The sequence below is a fragment of the Stegostoma tigrinum genome, chromosome 1 (assembly GCF_030684315.1).
Source record: "Stegostoma tigrinum isolate sSteTig4 chromosome 1, sSteTig4.hap1, whole genome shotgun sequence".
NCBI lineage: Eukaryota > Metazoa > Chordata > Chondrichthyes > Orectolobiformes > Stegostomatidae > Stegostoma > Stegostoma tigrinum.
This window is the reverse complement of record NC_081354.1, coordinates 158,526,067-158,548,140: the sequence shown is the minus strand read 5'-3', so window position 1 is coordinate 158,548,140 and position 22,074 is coordinate 158,526,067. Positions and strand designations below refer to the sequence as shown.

The window sequence follows — 22,074 nt, the reverse complement described above, 5'->3', positions numbered from 1 at the left end:
AAAGAAGCGAGGGGAGAAAAAAAAACAACACACTTTTACAGGCAAGTGATCAGGGTATGGAATGCAGTGCCCGGAAGGGTGGTGGAGTCAGGCTTAATTGAGGCATTCAAAAATGTGTTGAATGATTATTGAGAAAGAGACAGGTGTCCAGGGGTCTAGGCAGGAAAGGGAGGAGATTTATACTCAAACCAAAATGTTCAGTGTCATAGAACCATAACATTTGGGAGCAGATTTAGGCCATTCACCTATCAGGTCTCTATCACCATTTGATCATGGTTGATATCATACATGTTTCTCCTACCTATTCTTGTGCTTTCTCTGTAATCCTTGATCCCCTTACAAATCAAGAACCTGCCTTAAATACACTCAAGGACTTGGCCTCCACTGCCTTCTGGAGCAATGAGTTCTGCAGATTAGTCACCTTCCAGCTGAAGAAATTCCACTTCATTGACAGGCAAAGTACAATAGGCCTAATGGCCTCAGTTGTACCCACAACAACTCAGATTTTTAAAGCTTCAGGTAACTTTTCTCTCAAAGAAAAATGGTGGAAACCGTTCCCGGAGATTAATCTTGGCCTTGTGGACAATCCATGGCAATCCTCCAGTGGATGCTGAAAGCAAGCATGCAGCAGGTAGTAAAGGCAAACTGTATGTTGGCCTGCATGAGGAGAGTATTTTAGTATATAGGTACTAGGATGTCTTGCTGCAAACGTAAGAGTGCATTGGTGAGGCAGCACCTGGAATAGCGTGTGCAGTTTCAGTCTCCTTATCTGAGAAAGGGTGTTCGTGCCATAGAGAGAATATAGCAAAAGTTTATCAAATTGGTCCCTGGGATGGTTGGACTGACGTATGAGGAGAGATTGGTTCATTTAGGATTGTATTTGGAGCTTAGAAGAATGATGGGGAAATCTCAGGAATCTATAAAATTCCAGCAGGACTAGACAGGCTGGATGCAGGAAGAATGTTCTGGACAATGGGAGAGTCCAGGACCAGGGGTCATAGTTTAAGGATAAAAGAGTAAACCTTATAGGACGGAAATGAGGAGAAATTTCTTCACCCAGAGGGGTGAGCCAGTGGAATCCACTACGACAGAAATTGGTTGAAGCCAAAACATTGTGCATTTTCAAGAAGAGGGTAGATATAACTGTGCGAAGTTTGAGAAGGATTGCAGCTCAGGTTGTGTTTGAGGTTGCAGACTTGCTCCCTGAGCTGGTATGTTTGACTGCAGACATAACCCTGCTAGGTAACATACTCAGTGCATCTCCAGTGAAGGGCTGGCGTTCCATCCCGCTTGTTATTTAGATGCCTCTGTTTGCTGGGGTGGTTCACATCGTTTCCGGTTATTACGGATATATTGTCCCAGTCGAACTGGTGTCCTTCTTTGTCCATGTGCAATGAGAATTGGTGGTGACTCTTGGTCGCTAGTTGGTGTTCACGTATCCTTTATCATCAGTTTTCTTCCAGTTTGGCCTATATGATGTTTCTCACAGTCCTTGCATGGTATTTTGTTCATTACATTAGTTTTGTTGGTTGTGGGTATAGGATCCTTTGAGTTCAGCAGTAACTGTCTGAGGGTGGAACTTGGTTTGTGGGCTTCCCTGATACCAGGGTGTCTCAGTGGTCTTGTGGTCATCTCTGATGTAACGGTAGGGTGGCCAGTGTGTCTGGCCGTGTTGTATCATCTTGTCGTGGTCTGTCATGGAGGTAATGGCAGATTGTGCTTTTTAGGTATGTATTCCTTTTAAAGTAAGGACAAAATAAAATGGCAACAACAATACAAGAACACCAACTAGCCACCAAGAGACACGACCAATTTTCATGCATTAGGATACTGAACTCGATGGTCAGCCATGATCATTATGAATAGCAGGAGGCGGCTCAGGAGGTTAAATGCCTTATTCCTACTCCTGCTCCTGCTCCAATCTTCTATGTTTCTATGATATAATGGAGAACGACTTTGGCTCTTAGAAGCCAGTTATTTCCATCCGAAGTGAATTCCATTCTACTTATTTCACAAAGATTTTAATCTTGTTTCGGAGGGCACAATATTCATATTTCCCCTTACAATTACTTTACACACAGCCCTCGGTATGGAACAGCAGTGATAAAGCTTACGTATAGAATTTAAGTACATGGGTAACATTCAATGTTGAAGGTATGGTGAAACTGTCTACGTTTACCCACTCAGAGTATTGGCCCCTACAATAAGGGTGACAATGAATAACGTGCATCAACAGTACTCAGTTTATTTTTGCTTCATGAGTGGCCCAACTCAGATGGGTCTAAACTGGCTTCTGAGAAAAGTTCTTGCAGCTTAATGGCAACACAGTAGAATAAAAAGCCTTTCTGTTCTGCACTCAGAAGGTGTAAGGCTCCTGAAACTAAATAAGCTTTCAACTAAAGGTCTCAATATTCGCAAAAAACCAAACTGAATTGTGAAATGTGATCAGAAAATACTGACAAAAATCCAAAATAATAAAGAAAGTGAGTAACTTTGTTTAGCTTGCTTGGAGAAATGATTGTGGTTTAAACCCTTTAAAGGACCATCTTTAAGGTGCTTAATGATTTGAGAGTTCTTGGATTTCTTTCATGGCAATGTTTTAGAAACTGCTGGTCAGTGTTTCCACGATGGGCAAGTTGCTTTGTAATGCACGTCATTTTTCACTCTGTGGCTAAGGTGGGGCTATATTCAAGATAAAGTGTGGAGCTGGATGAAGACAGCAGGCCAAGCAGCATCTTAGGAGCACAAAAGCTGACGTTTCAGGCCTAGACCCTTCAGAGATGGAGAAGGGGGTGAGGGGTCTGAAATAAATAGGGAGAGGGGGGAGGCAGATCGAAGATGGATAGAGAAGAAGATAGGTGGAGAGGAGACAGACAGGTTAAAGAGGCGGGGATGGAGCCAGTAGAGGTGAGTGTAGGTGGGGAGGTAGGGAGGAGATAGGTCAGTCCGGGGAGGACAGACAGGTCAAGGGGGCGGGATGAGGTTAGTAGGTAGGAAATGGAGATGTGGCTTGAGGTGGGAGGAGGGGATAGGTGAGAGGAAGAACAGGTTGGGGAGGCGGGGACGAGCTGGGCTGATTTTGGGATGCTGGGGGGCGGATTTTGAAGCTGGCGAAATCAACATTGATACCATTGGGCTGCAGGGTTCCCAAGTGGAATATGAGTTGCTGTTCCTGCAACCTTCGGGTGGCATCATTGTGGCACTGCAGGAGGCCCAGAATGGACATGTCATCTAAGGAATGGGAGGGGGAACTGAAACGGTTCGCGACTGGGAGGTGAATTTGTTTATTGCAAACCGAGCAGAGGTGTTCTGCAAAGCAGTCCCCAAACTTCCACTTGGTTTCCCCGATGTAGAGGAGGCCACAACAGGTACAGTGAATGCAGTATAGCACATTGGCAGATGTGCAGATCAACATCTGCTTGATGTGGAAAGTCTTCTTGGGGCCTGGGATGGGGGTGTGGGGGCAAGTATAGCACTTCCTGCGGTTGCAGGGGAAAGTGACGGGTGTGGTGGGGTTGGAGGGGAATGTGGAGTGGACAAGGGAGTCACGGAGAGAGTGGTCCCTCTGGAAAGCAGACAAGGGGTGGGGATGGAAAAATGACTTTGGTGGTGGGGTCAGATTTTAGATGGCCGAAGTGTCGGAGGATGATGCATTGTATCCGGAGGTTGGTGGGGTGGTGTGTGAGGACAAGGGGGATTCTTTTTTGGTTGTTATTGCGGGGATGGGGTGTGAGGGATGAGTTGGAAATGGTCCAGGTGAACTTGAGGTTGGGATGGAAGGTGTTAGTGAAGTGAATGAACCGTTGGAGTGCCTCGTGGGAGCACGAGGTGGTGCCGATACAGTCAATGTAATGGAGGAAGAGGTGGGATTTAAGGCCAGTGTAGGTGCGGAAGAGGGATATTTTCAACATAACCTACAAAGAGGCAGGCACAGCTTGGGCCCATGGCAACCACCTAGAAACCGATATCCATTTCAAGCCCACCGACTCCCACAGCTACCTAAAATATACCTCCTCCCACCCACCGTCCTGCAAAACTTCCATCCCCTATTCCCAATTCCTTCGCCTCTGCCGCATCTGCTCCCAGGAGGCGGCATTTCACTCCTGCACATCTCAGATGCCCTCGTTTTTCAAAGGCCGCAACTCCCCCCACCGCAGTGGTCTAGAACGCCCTTAACCGTATCTCCCACATTTCCCGCAACTCATCCCTCACACCCCGTCCGAGCAACAATCGCCAAAAGAGAATCCCCCTCGTCCTCTCATATGACCCCACCAACCTCCGGATCCAACGCATCATTCTCAGACACTTCTGCCATCTGCAATCTGACCCCACCACCAAAGACATTTTTCCATCCCCACCCTTGTCTGCTTTCCAGAGGGACCACTCTCTCATAACTCCCTTGACTGCTCCACACTCCCCTCCAACCCCACCACACCTGGCACTTTCCCCTGCAACCGCAGGAAGTGCTACACATGCCCCCATACCTCCCTCCCTCCCTCACCCCCCCAGGCCCCAAGATGACTTTCCACAACAAGCAGATGTTGATCTGCACATCTGCCAATGTGGTATACTGCATCCACTGTACCCGTTGTGGCCTCCTCTACATTGGTGAAACCAATGGGGACCGTTTTGCAGAACACCTACGCTCGGTTCGCAATAAACAAAGCGCCACCTCGTCGCAAGCCATTTTAACTCCCCCCTCCCATTCCTCAGACGACATGTCCATCGTGGGCCTCCTGCAGTGCCACAACGATGCCACTCGAAGGTTGCTGGAACAGCAACTCATATTCCGCTTGGGAACCCTGCAGCCCAATGGTATCAATGTGGACTTCACAAGCTTCAAAATCTCCCCTCCCGCTACTGCGTCCCAAAACCAGCCCAGCTCATCCCTGCCTCTCTAACCTGTTCTTCCTCTCACCTATCCCGTCCTCCCACCTCAAGCCGCATCTCCATTTCCTATCTACCAACCTCATCCCGCCCTTTTGACCTGTCCATCCTCCCCGGGCTGACCTATCTCCTCCCTACCTCCCCAACTGCACTCACCTCTACTGGCTCCATCCTTGCCTCTTTAACTTGTCTGTCTCCTTTCCACCTGTCTTCTCCACTATCCATCTTTGATCTGCCTCCCCCTCCCCCTTTTCTGACGAATGGTCTAGGCCCTAAACGTCAGCTTTTGTGCTCCTAAGATGCTGCTTGGCCTGCTGTGCTCATCCAGCTCCACACTTTGTTATCTTGGATTCTCCAGCATCTCAGTTCCTATTATCTCTGGGGCTATATTCAATTTTACTTCCCTTAAAGAACACAGTGTATGTAATGGGAAAGTTGCTCAGTAGCTATAGGGCTTGTCATGATTCTTGAAGGAAATTATTCTCAGGACTTGTCAGCAACAGTGAGCAGCACAGTTACTGACCACAGATCTAAAGAGTCTGCTGGGTCTGCTGAAAATAAAACAAAAAGAAAATAAAGGAGAATGATGCCTCACAAATTTGATTGAGTTTTTTTTTTAAAAGAAGTAACCAAGATTGATGAAGGCAGCAGAGGAGTAGACATTGTTTGCTTGGACTTTAGTAAAGCCTTGGACAAGGTTCTGCATGGTAGGCCAGTTACTGGAGTTAGATCACACAGGATTCAGGGCGAGCTTGCCAACTGGATACGTAGGAGACAGAGGATAGTTGTGGAGCATTGTTTTACAGACTGGAGCCTGTAAACAGCAGTATTCCAGGGACTGGTACTGGGTCCACTTTTGTTGGTCACTTACATAAAAGATTTGGAGGACAATATAGGAGCCCTGATTAGCAAGTTTGCAGATAACACCAAACTTGGTGGTGTGGTGGACAGTGAAGAAGGTTATCTAAGATTACAAAGGGATCTTGATCAATTGGGTCAATAGGCTGAGGATTGGAAGATGGAGTTTAATTTAGATTAATGGGAGTGATTAAGGTGACATTTAGCACGCTTGGCTTCCTTACTCTGACCTTTGATTATGGAAGTTGGGATATCATGTTGAGGTTGTACAGGACATTGGTTGAGACCTCTTCAGGAATATCATTGTCACCCTGCCATAGCAAGGATATTATTAAACTGGAAAGGATTCAGAAAACATTTACCAGGATCTTGCTGGGAATAGAGGGTTTGAGATATAAAAATAGACTGGAAAAGTTGGGATTTTCTTCAATGGAGCATTGCAAGTTGAACAATGACCTTATAGAGGTTTATAAAAGCAAGAGGGGCACAGATAAAGTGAATGACAAGGGGCATATTCCCTAAGGTGGGGGAGTTCAAAGCTACAGCACATATTTTTGAAGGGAGAGCTGAAAGATTTTAAAAAGGACATGGGGGCAATTTCTTTTTTGAAAACAGTAATTCATCTATGAAATGAACTGACAGAAAAAATGGTGGACGAGGTACAGTTACAACATTTAAAAGACATTTGGATAAGTTCACGATTGGGAAGTTTGAAGGGATATGGGCCAAGGGCAGGCAGGCGGGACTAATTTAATTTGGGAACATGGTTGGGCTGAAGGGTCTGTTTCCATGACTGTACAACTGCAGACACTAGGAGATCTGCAACAAACAAAAACAAAAATTGCTTAAGAAACTCAGCAGATTTAGTCACATCGTAGACAGAAAACAGAGTGAGCAAAGTTTTGAGACCAGTGACCCTTCTTCAGAATTCTGTTGGAGCTTTCTCATATTTTGCCTTGTGCTGCTGTTTGCTCACCCTGCAGTGGTAACCAACTGCTGTGACTTGAAGATGAGGAGCCATGTAAGTTGTTATCAACATAAGAGGGCTTAGGTGGGATAATTAAACGAGCTAAGGCCTCATTCAAAATTCTTTGCCTCTATACCAAAAGTGTGAGAAATGAAATTGAAATTTGCCACAGGTCCAAAGCACTGTTCTCTTATTCGAGAGAGACGACTGGTAGTGAGTATAACAGGAGGATCACCACTCCTCAGTTGAGGGGCAAGGTTGAGCAGGGAAGGTCTTCACACTGACCTCAGCTGGTATGAGAATTGAGCCCAAATTGCTGGTTTAACCCTGCGCCACAAATCAGCCCTCCATCAGACAGTTATTTTCAGTTAAGTTTAAAACGATTAACCATTGGCCCCGAGCCCCTAATAATGCATTCTGAAACAAAAGGCCGATAAAGGGAAAGAGAAAAAGGGAGAAATAACAGCCCGTTCTTGTTTACAAGCAGTGACCTTCCTTGCTCCTTGCTGAGGAGATTAAACTGATGCAGTCATCATTTCTCCCAGAATGAACAGCTTTTACCAATATACTCTCCAAAAGGCTCACACATGGAATAGTAGCCCTTGTGGAGCAACAGGGAGACTGAGAACGAGCAATTAGCTACATACCCACACCACAGCAACGGCGCTGCTTTCAACTGAGGAAACAAAGAGGAGGATTTTTTTTAAATTCTGCTGTGCTGAAATCATTTAAAGTCTCCTCCAGTTTTCTGACAATTGATGATCCAAGGCATAAATCACATGTTTGTTGGTGCAGCAAAAAAAAAGCAAGCCAGGGCCAATTATACCATCGAGAACTTAACTGAATCTGATATTATTTTCTTGACTGGTATTCTTCCCCAAATGCATGTGCATTTCCCAAGTCAATTTGGGCATTGCTGTCCTGCCTGCAATGAAATCTGAGATCTATGTGAAAATTACTACAGAATAAAGGCTCTGGCTAAATTGATGTGGCAGTTCATTACAGTTGGTCTGTTTTAAGCTACTCCCTTCAAATGAATTCATTATATAGCTCTATTAAACAGGCTATACTGAAGACTTGAGCCTTCTGGGCTCTCCCTCAAGATCTAATAACTCATTAAAAAAAACAGAAGTGAACTATTACTTTGTGACACCTATATTTAATGAGTTGCAGCAAGAGGGAAATAACTGGAACCTTAATAACCAAGGACAAATTTTTAGTTTACAACTGAGGCAGAAAATTTACAAGACAGAATAGAAAGTATAGAATTTAGTGCTTTTTTTTGTAAAAAAAAAATCCAGATTTTCACTTCAACGTCAAAAGCTCAGAGACGGCCTGATAGAAATTTACAAAATTATGAGAGGCACGGATTGAATGCATTTTCCCAGGGTAGAAATATCAATTACTAAGGGACATAGGTAAAGGGGGATAAAAGGAAATCTACAAAGAACAGGCGAGAGACAAGTTGTTTTTAAACCAAACAGGGAAGGTGGTAAGTGCCTGGAACACACTGCCAGAGGAGCTGGTAGAAGCAGATACCGGGTGGGGCGACTAGAGAGCAGGTGCTCTGCAAATTAGTCACTCTTCTGCAAGAGCTCAATCCCTGATTCCCAATTCTTCCCCATTCGCTCCCAAGTTGGGGTGTTCAACAGGAGCAATATCCCCCCCCGCCCTCCATCGTTCAAAAATGCTCTCAACCACATCTCTTGCATTTCAAACACTTCTGCCCTCAAACCTCCTCCTCCCTACAAAAATAAGTACAGAATCCCCCTGGTCCTCCAATTCCACCCCCTAAACTACACATCACGCACATCATCCTCCACCACTTCCACCACCTACAAACCAACCCCACCGAAGAGATAATGGGAACTAGGTCTAGGCCCCAAACGTCAGCTTGTGCTCCTGGGATGCTGCTTGGCTTGCTGTGTTCATCCAGCCTCACATTTTATTACCACCAAAGAGACAGTTCTCTCCACATCCCTATCTGCCTTTGATAGGGACCACTTACTCTGCAACTCCCTTAACCACTCCACACTCCCCACCCGGCACCTTGCCCCTGCAACTGCAGGAGATGCTAAACCTGCCCCTACACCTTGCCCCTCACAGCCCCCAACAATCTTTCCATATCCGATAGGGGATCACCCATATATCCTACAGCCTGGTCAAAAGTATTCTTTACTCCCGACATGTCTTCCTCTACAATGAGTCTATGCTCGGCCTAGCTGAGTGACAGATTTGCAGAGCACCTGCGCTCAACACACGACAGTCAACACCACCTCCCAGTCACTAACCATTTAACTCCCCCTCCCACTCGTTTGGCAATATGCCCATCCTGGAACTCCTCCAGTGTCACAATGACACCACCCACAATCTGGAGGAACAACACCTCATGTTCCATCTCAGGAGCCGACAGCCCAATGGCCTCAACATGTGAATTCACAAGTTTCAAAATCCCCTATCCTCAGCCTCATTCCATGGCCAACCCTCCCTCTCATCCCTGCCTCCGTGACTTGACACAACCTGTCCGTCTTCACTCCCACCTTTCTGCCCCATCATTCCTAGTGACCAATCCCCACTACCCCCTACTGCTACGTTCCCGCAGGCCCACCCCTCCCCCCCCTCTATTTGTTTCTCAGTTCCTTTTTCCCTTCCCTCATCCTGAAAAGGTTCCAGGCCCTCTGCTCCTTTGATGCTGCCTGACCTGCTGTGTTCCTCCAGTTCCACACTATTATTGACTGTGACTCCAGCATCTGCAGTTCTTGCTGCCGCCAAGCAATGTTTGAGAGGAGTCTTGACAAATGCATGAATGAACAGGGAATTTAGGAATATGGACTGTGAAGAGGCTAAAGATTTTTAAATTTAGGACGGCATCATGTGTTGGCACAGGCTTGGTACCAAACAGCCTGTTCCTGTGCTGTGCCATTCTTTGGGACTGGTAATAAATGCTGGCATTGCCAGCAATGCCCACATCCAAAAGAGCAGAGTGCCCTTAAGAAGGTGGTGAAGAAGTGACTTCTTGAACCACTGCAGGCTATCTGTTTTTGGTATCCCATAATACTGTCAGGGAGGAAACTGTATAGATTTTGATGCAGCAATAGTAAAGGAACAGAAACATATTCCCAAGTCAGGGTGGTGAATGCTTTGGAGAAAAACTTAGAAGTGGTGGTATTCCCCTGTATCTGATCGTCCTTCTTGCTGGTATGGTTCATGCATTTGAATTAATGCTATCTCAGTCATCTGGTGAATTTCTACAGTGCATCTTGTAGGTGGTACACACTGCTGCTACTGAGTATCTATGGTGAAGGGAATGAACATTTGTGTACCAGTCAAGTGGACTGCTTTGTCCTGTCAATGCACTAAGTTCTGAGGCAGGCAATGTCAGGAGCAATTCACTCCCTGCCCCTCAGAGCAAGTACACAAGTGCTATCCAGCAAGCTTCTGATCCAATCAGGGACTTTGCCATTGAAGCTCTGCAGCATCCAAGGATATTGGCCACAGTCAACCCTCCCAAAGATCTTCTGCAATAAAAGACCAAAATTCCATTTGCTAGCCTTGCTGTATCCATGTGCTAATCTTTTACATTTCATGAACAAGAACACTCCGATCTCTCTCCCCATTTGAATAACAGTCTGTTTTTTGATGCTTCCTAAAAAGTGTATAAGCTCACACATCACTAATGTCAAGTAAAACACCATCTGCCAAGATTCTGCCACTGACTCAATCAATTTATATCCCTCTGCATATTCTTTTGTCCTCATCACAATATACCCTCCCACTTCTTTTTGAATCACCAGCTAATATGGATACAATACAACTGCTTCTTCCGCCCAAGCCATTAAAATATAGAGTGTGACTAATGAGGACCTAGCACTGATCCTTGTGGCACACATTCTGTCAGTCATGTCTTTCCAACCTGAAAAAGATCCATTAATTCTGACTATCTCCTGTCTGTTAACAGTATGCACTGACGATTGATTAAGTTATACCAAATAATGTGAGCTCCTATTTTGTCCAATAATAATGTTTTATGCAGCTCCCTACTAAAAGTCATCTGTAAATCCATATACATGACATCTACTGGTTTCCCCTTTATCAACCCTGCTTGCAATATCCTCAAAGAACTCCAGCATTTTTGACAAACATGACTTTCTTTTCACAAAAACATACTGACTCTGTTTGAGTGGTACTAAGCATTTTTAAATGTCCTATTCCTTCCTTCAAAAGAAAACTAGCATTTTCCCCAATTGCTAAAAGACTAACTGGTCCATAGTTTCCTGGTTTCCTCCTGTTTCACAGGGATTATCACATGAGTAGTTTCCAATCTGCTAGAATTGTCCTATTAATAACGGAGCTCTGGATTATCACGACCATTGCCCCCATTATCTCGACAGCCACTTCCTTCAAATCCCTTGGAAATGGTTCTGCTTTTTAAGTCAGCCTTAAACAATTGAATCACTAAACAGAAATTTCTTCCTTATCTTATCAATGTCATTAGAACCTTTACGGGACACATACTGGACCTTTAACCTCCTATTCCAACTTCCTCTGCAGCCCAAAAGAGAGATCTTTAACCTGGGTTTGAGGTAGGCAACATAAAAAAAACCTTACGAATCTATCCTGGCTACACAAAAAAATGTTTATTTTCCTACCTATGCTATTCCCCTTTTTCTAGTAGTTGTCAATTTTCTCCCTCCACGTCCCCACCACCCCCCCCCCCCACCAACCCAACTTGAGTGACACTCTTAATTCAGTGTACCTTAATACAGTGGTCAGTTTGCTTGTCCCCTGCAGTCTGTGCTCCTGCCCACATGTGGAGCACGAGTTGTTTACCTATCAGATAAAGGCTTGGCTGAGGCTCCTCAAAGCTACATTCTGGGCTCCAATACTTGCCTCCCTCAGTTCATCCTCCTACCTTGACCACTTAGATTAATTACATCAAAAGGGGTGTGACTGCCACCTGAAAGTGTGTCCCAAAATGTCTCTAATGCATCACATTGTCTGCAGCTCACACTTCAGCTTGTCGACTGAGTTCAAATTGCTCAAGTGGCCAACAGTTGCTGCAGATGTGGTCACTGTGGATCACACCAAGTATCGCCCAGCTTTCACATGGTTTTGCAGCTTTACATCACCCATCCAACCAGTTCAATTCCATTTAATTAACTTAGATGTTAAATATTTCCAAACATGAATTGCTAATTTGTACTCTTCAGTTGTAATAAAATCTGATCAAAACCATTTAGCACATCAACAGAGACAAGGAAGAAATATTCACAAATCACCCGTTTTCCAGTCACGTCATACTTGAGCTCTAACAGGTAGAAACAGGTTGAAGGGGCTCTCTGCTGCCTGTTTTATTTCCCACCCACTGCCCTTCTCACACAAGTTCACTCTCCACATGCCGGCCTCTCCTCTCGACTGCTGGCTTTTATCTTGTCACACGAGGTTTGCAGATGGAGATAAAATAAAAACTACAACTGGATACAACATATTTTCTTGCTTTACCCACATACCACCACATAGAAACTCCAATTGTTAGCGCAGTTCAGATGTTATTACTAGGCACTTTTGTTTGGCAACTGGCATAATATCTCTTTCATCTATTTTACCAAAACAACAATACCTTGGAAAAGGTGGATCATCGTCTATATCCTGGGAGCTTCCTTTCAACAAAAGGCACAGTCAATGAAATGTGGCCAACTGAGTAAAAATCTATTTGAGGTCCAGGGTCTCAAACCCAAGGCTAAGATCATGGTTTACAAGGCAGCAATAAACACAATTCTCCAATATGCTTCTGAGACTTGGATAATGGCAACAGGCACCTCAAAAGCACTGGCTAAGTACCACCAGCAGTGCATTAACAAGATCTCAAAATTCATTGGCAAGAAATGCAGTCTATCAACAGTGTCGTCTCTCAAGCCATCATGCCCAGCACTGAGCTGCTAAATCAGACTAAACCAGCTCCAAAGGGCAAGACAGATTCTTACCATGCTTTTGTAAATAACTGTTGTACATCAAACTTAGCTGCAGCAAGAGATAACAGGAAGCTTGCAGAAATACTCTAGGAATATCATTAAAGCAATCTTGAAGACGTCAGTTATATTCCCTAACTCACCGGAGATGAGTGACCAACTAAAATAGTTCAAGGTGGAGAACATTCAATCATTAGACAGCAAATATTGACAGCCTTTCTTGAGAAAGTGCAGGGGCAAACTTGAGGCATCAGAAAAAAAATGCACAAACCTGCCCACAACTCAAGTACCTGACCTTTCAAGCACTGCCACATTGCTGAGACTATAGATCATTCTTCAGATTTAACATCCATTGAACTGGATTGGATACAAGTTATCCTTTATCCAAAGAGACCACCTAAAACATATCTGGGTGATAGCCTTAATGAGACCCATCAAGTTTTCAACTGAATGGAAACTGCCCCAGTATTCTAACATTTCAGGCATAAAGGTAGGTCTCATCTTTTTCTGTTTGTTCATCATTTCCAACAATGCACTCAATTTTTAACTGCAGATCACCTGCATCACATGAGCAGAAGACAAATTTGATAACACATCTCACATGTTCAGTGTATGTGCTGTTTACGTGCGTTTTAGAAAATATATAAAGGCAAAATTCTTTTCCTTACAATACTTGGTAAGAAAGATCAACTTGCGCAAATATACCCACCTTGCCATTTGTTTGTAGGCTTCCTCGGCAACTGCAAAGATATGAGGATCCATGTCCCCCATGTTCTGTCCACTGTAGGCATGAATGACATCTTCTCCATAAATTGGCAACTGTTCATAAGGATTGATAGCAACTAGGACAATACCTGGAAACACAGAAGGTCACGATAACACATCCAAAGAACAAATGCATTGTAGTTCCACCTCAGTCTGCATTCAAGTCTCATCTAGACAAATGAGCAAAATCTGGCTAGAAGATTCTAAATAGACAAAGGTTAGAGGTGAAGACATAATGGTTTTTTCCAATGATGACATCCATATTTTAAGTGATTCACATTAATCTATCTTTCCTAATAGAAGAAAAAAAAGCATGAATTGTAAATTTCTTAACTTGTTTTAAAAAGAAGTCTCTCAATTTTATTGCACAGACTCTCAAGTTTGTTGTTAAAAAATATTGCACAACACTGGCAAGATCCATTCAATTGTCATTTTCTCAGATACATTTTATATTTGCTCAGACATCTAATTCAAAAGGCTCAACGACATCAAGCCAGCTCACCCAAGTGAGAACATCTGTTTTAAAATGACTAGTCAGCTGACTTCCACACAAGAGGAAAGGACACCAGTAAATCTCTGCATGAACACCAAGACCTGCTAAATACATTCTGGTTAGTCATGGATTAGTGATAACAAATGCAGGAGATGATAGTGCCTCTTGTTATACTGAGTTGTTTTGTTCACATCCATACAGCTTTGAGCCGGAGCTCTCCAAAACTCAAAACAAGGCTTCATGTCCCCTTAGCTCAGATACAGAGAGAGGCAGGAATATGGCTTTTTACCTTGAACTTGCTCGTATCAAAACAAAATCCAAAAATCTACGTAAGATTCAGCAGTAAGGATGGTATGCTTCATTCCTATGAAAGAATATTAGGGAACCATTTGGGCTTCCATGGCAAGTCAAGATTTCATGAGTTTCTCAAAACTGTCAGTGTGGGATTTGAGTGATAATGGGAACTGCAGATGCTGGAGAATCCAAGATAACAAAGTGTGGAGCTCTTTGAACACAGCAGGCCAAGCAGCACAAAAGCTGACGTTTCAGGAAGGGTCTAGGCCTGAAACGTCAGCTTTTGTGCTCCTGAGATGCTGCTTGGCCTGCTGTGTTCATCCAGCTCCACACTTTGTTATGTTATTATTGTGGGATTTGATATTGTTTTCCAGATTATTAATTCAAGTGTACGGGTCATGAGTCCAGGAACAGAACCATGATGAATACTGACAGTGAATAGGAATGAAGTATTAGCAAGGACAAAGCAGGGGTCCTCTAAGCTACAATTAACACCAGCCCACTTAAAATCATTTGACTGCAATTTCAAGTTGAAATGCTAATGGTTGTTGATCTGAAATGAAAAACAAGTACAAAGCTCTGGTACCACACTTGCAGAGTTAAGCCGATCCAGCACACAGCAGATAAAAATTTGTGATCTTTTCAATAGCAATGGCTCATAATTAATGAATCCGCTAATTATGAGCCATAAGTGAGTCATTGTGGGTGGTGAAAACAACTTGTACACAACTCCTCTGCCTGTCCTCAGATAGTGACACCTAAACTCATACATCAACAACGTGACATCTTGAACTAACATTTCACTTCTCTTTCACATATCAGTGGCCCATGACCCCCACCCTGCCTCCCCATCAAGCATACTCGCCCCAACAGGAGAATCAACCTGCTTCTTGCACTGTCACTGTTGTTCTACTCACCGCAATACGTATATATGGCATTGGACTCCAGAAATCGGACCTTTAGGTTATGGAGTACTGCAGGTTCATGAAGGTAACTGAGAGCTGTCAGGTCATTCTCGCCAACTAGTATATCTGGATTACGCAGGAAAGGTAACCGCTCTGCATTTGAGTCGATGGAATACTCAAATGGCTGCAGAAATAAAGCAGAAAACCAAAAGAAACAAAATACACAAATTCAATAAAAGACTCACAGCCAGCAGGACAACACGTGAAAAATAACAGCACTGAAGGGGAGGCACTGGCTTAGTGGCATCATCACTAGACTATTAATTCAGACTCAGTTAGATCTACTGGAACCTGGATTTAACCTTATAAGGTCACCCCTCAGCCTCTGATGCTCCAGCGAAAATAGCCCCAGCCTATTCGGCCGCTCCCTACAGCTCAAAGCTTCCTACCCTGGCAACATTCTTGGAAATCCTTTCAAGTTTGACAACATCCTTCCAATAGCAGGGAGGCCAGAAGTGAATGCAGTATTCCAATAGTGGCCCAACCAATGTCCCGTACAGCTGCAACATAGCATTTCAACTCCTATGGTCAGTGCACTGACCAATAAAGGCAAGTATATCAAACACCACCTTCACTATCCTATCTACCTGTGACTCCACTCTCAAAGAACTATGAGCCTGCATTTGTTCAGCAACACTCCCAGGACCTTAGCATTAAGTGTACAAGTCCTACCCTGATTTGCCCTAACAAAATGCAGCACCTCACATTTATCTACATTAAACTCCATCCACCACTCCTTGGCCAATTGGCCCATCTGATCAAGGTACCTTTGTACTCTGAGGTAATCACTGCCATCCATTACAACACGAATTTTGGTGTCATTTGCAAACTTGCGTGTGGAAATTTTCCAAGCGATTCTTGGGGTATCCTCTCCCTGAAAGTGGTGAATTTTGATATCTCATTTGGAGAGGACTTTTTGCTCCCCAGAATTACACATTTTCTGAAGTGTACTACTTTACAGGAAGGAACAAACATTGAAACCCACGGCATTTGTAAATTGTGCATTGCAGAAACGTATTGAGCGAAACAGACAGACATTTTTGTCTCTCGACTAATTCTATTCCTCCACCTCCCATGCTCAACATTTCACACAACATAATGCTGAATGCTGGTTTCTCCAAAATCAAGTTCAAGATAAACTGAAAGCTCGTGCAGTATAGGCAAAATGAAAGTCATCTTTTTCAGCTTCTGCCAAAACCTCTAAATCCTGGATTCTTTCTATTCCGCTTCCCTGGCTGCGCACTCAAAAGATGTACAAGTGCTTCACCCATTTGGCTCAAGAGTTTTAAATTATGAATTTTACCTGTACCAAAATCACCTAATACTAATAGGTGGCACAGTGGAGTTCACACATTCTACCGTGTCTGCGTGGGTTTCCTCCCACAGTCCAAAAATGTGCATGCTTGGTGGATTGGCCATGCTAAATTTTCCAGAAGGATCAGGGATGTGTAGATTAGGTGGGTTACAGGGGGATGGGTCTGGGTGGAATATCTGAGTGTTGGTGTGAACTTGTTGGGCTGAAGCGCCTGTTTCCACACTGTAGGGATTCTATGATAACTCAACTATATTGCACTCATCCATCCTTAGCTCACCATCACCATTGTTGAAAGCTTCACCCATATCTTCATCACTAAACTGAATGTAACCAAGGCTTTTAAGGGCACCAAGCACCACCCAGATTAATCAGCAGCAGCCAGGATCAGCAGCCAGAATCAGTGGGGAAAGACAGAGGAGAAGCTGCACTTTCAAAATGAATTCAGAGAGCCAATATAATAAAATGTGAAGCTGGATGAACACAGCAGGCCAAGCACATTTCAGGAGCACAAAAGCTGACATTTCGGGCCTAGACCCTTCATCAGATGGGGGGATGGGGTGAGGGTTCTGGAATAAATAGGGAGAAGGGGGGAGGCGGACCGAAGATGGAGAGAAAAGATGATAGGTGGAGAGGAGAGTATAGGTGGGGAGGTGGGGAGGGGATAGGTCAGTCCAGGGAAGACGGACAGGTCAAGGAGGTGGGATGAAGTTAGTAGGTAGGAGATGGAGGTGCGGCTTGGGGTGGGAGGAAGGGATGGGTGAGAGGAAGAACAGGTTAGGGAGGCAGAGACAGGCTGGACTGAACAGAGAGCCAATACTCAGCATAAACAGCTCAGGGAGAAATGAAGATTTCACAGACAAAACTATTCTTTTCCTCTGTCTGCTCAAGTAATTTCAACAGTTTCAAAGTTATTTCTAAAGGTCAAGGTTTGCATAATTTATTACTGCGCAACAATGTGGAACAATACAGGATTGTTAGAATCTCACTAACAAATTATGGTCTTAAAATAATCTGATTTCTTAATTTAAAACAGCCCTTTCTTCACTCGTGTGCATCAGATTACTTTTCATGAAGATAAAAAATACTTGGCAGCAAATCCAAAATCACATCGTCCAGTACAGCGTCAGTTGTCACATTAACTAGATATTTCACAGTAAAGTTGTTCTACAAGGAATTGCAAGACCAGCTTATCAGTGTGGACTTCAGAGAATGTAAGAAGTGCAATGGCGTATTTGTATGAACAACTGATGTGATCTAACACCTCACCCATGCATTATAAACAAATGGAAATTATAACCATTAAATTTGTGTAGTTCTGCCTTGTATTGTAGCCTTGCCTAGTGTATTCAAAACACTCTTCACGGTTTCTGATACCCAGCGTTTGTCAGGACCAAACGTGTTTCTACAGTCTAAAAGGAGAAAGTTGGGTTGTGCCATTAAAATGTTTCCTAATCTCAAATAAGCAACAATCATGCATTCTGAAGAAGGGTCACAAAGAGTCACAGTGGTCAAGACCAGGGGCACAAGATGCACCGGGAAATAGATAGGGCATGTCAGAAAGGCAAGGTCACGGTGATCATGGGGGACTTCAATATGCAGGTAGACTGGGTGAATTTTGTTGCTGGAGGACCCAAACAAAGGGAATTCATGGAATGTTTGCAGGATGGCTTTTTGGAACAGCTTATGATGGATCCCACAAGGGAGCAGGCTATTCTGGACTTAGTGCTATGTAATGAGCCTGACTTTATAAAAGATCTTAAAGGTAACGGAGCACTTGGGAGGCAGCGATCATAATATGGTAGAGTTCAGTCTGCAGTTTGAAAAAGAGAGAAGGCAAAATCGGATGTAATGGTGTTACAGTTAAATAAAGGTAATTACAGGGGCATGAGAGAGGAATTGACAAAAATCGACTGGAAGCAGAGCCTAGCGGGGAAGACAGTAAAACAACAATGGCAGGAGTTTCTGGGTGTAATTGAGGACACCGTACAAAGGTTCATCCCAAAGAAAAGAAAGATTATACAGGTGGGGTGGGGGGGGGGGTGGAGATTAGATTAGACTCCTTACAGATTAGATTTCCCCACAGTGTGGAAACAGGCCGTTCAGCCCAACAAGTCCACACCGCCACTTGCAGCATCCCACTCGGACCCAGCCCCCTATAACTCGCACATCCCTGAACAGGATGGGCAATTTAGCATGGCCGATCCACCGAGCCTGCACATCTTTGGACTGTGGGAGGAAACCAGAATACCCGGAGGAAACCCACGCAGACACGGGGAGAATATGCAAACTCCACACAGACAGTCACCCGAGGCTGGACTTGAACCCAGGTCCCTAGCGCTGTGAGGTTGTAGTGCTAACCACTGAGCCACCATGCCGCCCGCAGCCATGGCTGACAAAGGAAGTCAGGAAATGTATCCAAGAAAAAGAGACAGCCTATAGGGTGGCCAAGAGCACTGCGAGATCAGAAGATTGCAAAGGCTACAAAAACAGAGGATAACAAACAGAAATAAGGAAGGAGAGGATCAAATACGAAGGTAGGCTAGCCAGTAATATTAGAAATGATAGTAAAAGCTTCTTTCAATACATAAGAAACACATGAGAGACAAAAGTGGACATTGCGCCACTCCAAATTGATGCTGGAAGGCTAGTGATGGGAGATAAGGAAATAGCTGAAGAACTCAATAAGTACTTTGCTTCAGCCTTCACATGAGTAATATCCCAACAACTAAGGAGAGTCAGGGGGCAGAGTTGAGTACGGTAGGCATTATAAAAGAGAGTGGTAGAAAAGCTAAAAAAGGCCTAAAAATTGAGAAATCTCCTGGCCCCAATGGGCTACATCCTAGAGTTCTGAGGGAGGTGGCTGAGGAAATAGCAGAGGTGTTGGTTGTGATCTTTCAAAAGTCACTGGAGTCAGGGAAAGTCCCAGATGATTTGGCGGTGGGGGGGGGAATCACTGTTGTAACCCCCTTGTTCAAGAAATTATTGGCCGATTAGCCTAACCTCAGTTGTTGGTAAAATTCTAGAATCCATTGTTAAGGATGAGATTTCTAAATTCCTGGAAGTGCAGGGTCGGATTTGAACAAGTCAGCATAGATTTAGTAAGGGGAGGTCGTGCCTGACAAACCGGTTAGAATTCTTTGAAGAGGTAACAAGTAGGTTAGACCAGGGAAATCCAACGAGATAGATGTTATCTATCTAGGCTTCCAAAATGTCTTTGATAAGGTGCCTCACGGGAGGCTGTTGAGCAAGGTGAGGGCCCATGGTGTTCGAGGTGAGCTACAAGCTTGGATTGAGGATTGGCTGTCTGACAGAAGGCAGAGAGTTGGGATAAAAGGCTTTTTCGGAATGGCAACCAGTGACAAGTGGTATCCCGCAAGGGTCAGTGTTGGGGTCGCAGCTGTTCACTTTATATATTAATGATCTGGATGAAGGGACTGGGGCCATTCTGGTGAAGTTTGCCGATGATACGAAGATAGGTGGGCAGGCAGGTAGTACTGAGGAGGTGGGGAAGCTGCAGAAAGATTTAGACGGTTTAGGAGAGTGGTCCAGGAAATGGCTGATGAATTTCAACGTAAGCAAATGTAAGGTCTTGCACTTTGGAAAAAAGAATACAGGCATGGACTATTTTCTGAACGGTGAGAAAATTCATAAAGCCGATGTATAAAAGAGATCTGGGAGTGCTAGTCCAGGATTCTCCAAAGGTTAACTTGCAGGTTGAGTCCGTGATTAAGAAAGTGAATGTAATGTTGGCATTTATCTCAAGAGGACTGGAATATAAAAGCAGTGATGTGCTTGAGGCTTTATAAAGCTCTAATTAGGCCCCATTTAGAATACTGTGTCCGATTATGGGCCCCACACCTCAGGAAGGACATACTGGCACTGGAGTGTGTCCAGCTGAGATTCACATGGATGATCCCTGGAATGGTGGGCCTAATGTACGGTGAACGGCTGAGGATCCTGGAATTGTATTCATTAGAGCTTAGAAGGTTGAGGGGAGATCTAATAGAAACTTACAAGATAATGCATGGCTTAGAAAGGGTGGACACTGGGAAGTTGTTTCCGTTAGGCGGGGAGACGAGGACCCGTGGGCACAGCCTCAGAATTAGAGGGGGTCAATTTAGAACGGAAATGAGGAGACATTTCTTCAGCCAGAGAGAGTGGTGGGCCTGTGGAATTCATTGCCACGGAGCGCAGTGGAGGTCGGGACATTAAATGTCTTCAAGGCGGAGATTGATAAATTCTTGATCTCGCAAGGAATTAAGGGCTATATTACATTATCAATTACATTATGCTTTTGTCCTTTCCCCAATGCGGCCTTAGATTCAGCACTACTTAAATGTCATCAAGTACACAGTCCTCTTCTCCCAATGGTCTTGACTAAATTTATATTCATCCTAAAGTATCTCAATTACACATTTCCTGAATTTTAAATCGAAGGGTTACAGCTGAAAGGTTAACTAATGTTGTCCTCACACTGATCAGTCTTCTCCTGATTATTCTCAAAATATATTTTAACTAAAATAAAATTAACTTGGAAAATCTCTTCTCAAAGCCTTTTCTTTTGTCAAACATCCACCTTTTCAACTCCGTTTGCCTTCACATGTTTGCTGCTACTAGAGTAAACAAATACATCATTTGCGTTCACATGGTGCCTCTCAGTCTCAAAGTTCTTCTGGGACAATAATTCACACAATTTTAAGGAATGAAAATAGGGCTGCTAATTTGCATCCAACGGCCCGCAGACATCAATAGAGTGAATTACCGGATGATTGACTTTTCAATAAAATTGAAAGGGCAGGATGGAAAATACCAAAATCTATGTTCTCAACACAACTTTGAGAACATCAATTGCACCTGCCAGGCCCAACAGATGGGCTTTTGACTTAATGTCATTTGATGGAAACATCTTGCAGTGCAGTAATGTAACAGGACAGGAACACTTCTGAATTAAGAGAACATCACCAACTGGGTGAAAGAGCTGAAAACAGGTTAGTAATTATCCAAAGCAACACATTGCAGTGATCCATGTCAGAGTTCTGGAATTTGTATTTACCCAGAAATTACATGGTTTCAGATGAGTCTCCTCCTGTACCCTACCTTGATGAGCTGTCTCTCTACCTTATACCAGCCAAATTCAAAGTTTATGGTTAAGCTGAAGGCTATATTGATTCCACACCAGTTTTCAAACAATCAGATACATTTTGTGAAAGTTAAAATGGACAAGATACATCCATATAATGGGACATATTATCAAACTAAATACATCAAACTGCTTTCTGTTTCTCATCACATAAATATGGAAGGTCTTGTATACTATATGCTGTGCTTTAGTTCATGACTCATGCCACTTACAGATGGCTTGGATGTGCTGTGACATTGCTCATCTCGCATCCCTCTTGAAACATAGAAGCTAATCCAAAGGGAGAGCCATCCTAAATATAGTACACATTCAAACCCCAACTGACAGTAGATGTGCCTACTCCACATCACTTTCTTCCAAAGCTAAACACATACTGACCAAAAACAAAGTTGATGAAAAAGCTCAGCAGGTCTGGCAGCAT

At 43.9% G+C, this 22,074-nt stretch overlaps 1 protein-coding gene across 2 annotated transcripts in view; it reads right to left on the bottom strand.

The window, feature by feature from the left end:
* The window catches only part of myo5b (myosin VB), a 270,346-nt gene that overhangs the window by 171,495 nt on the left and 76,777 nt on the right, over positions 1–22,074 (bottom strand). For both annotated transcript variants that reach the window (XM_048526919.2, XM_048526929.2), the window contains exons 3-4: positions 15,151–15,322; positions 13,391–13,535 (exon numbers count right to left, since the gene is read on the bottom strand). In XM_048526919.2, the coding sequence (XP_048382876.2) occupies positions 13,391–13,535; positions 15,151–15,322 (317 nt within the window). The remainder of the gene's footprint in view (positions 1–13,390; positions 13,536–15,150; positions 15,323–22,074) is intronic.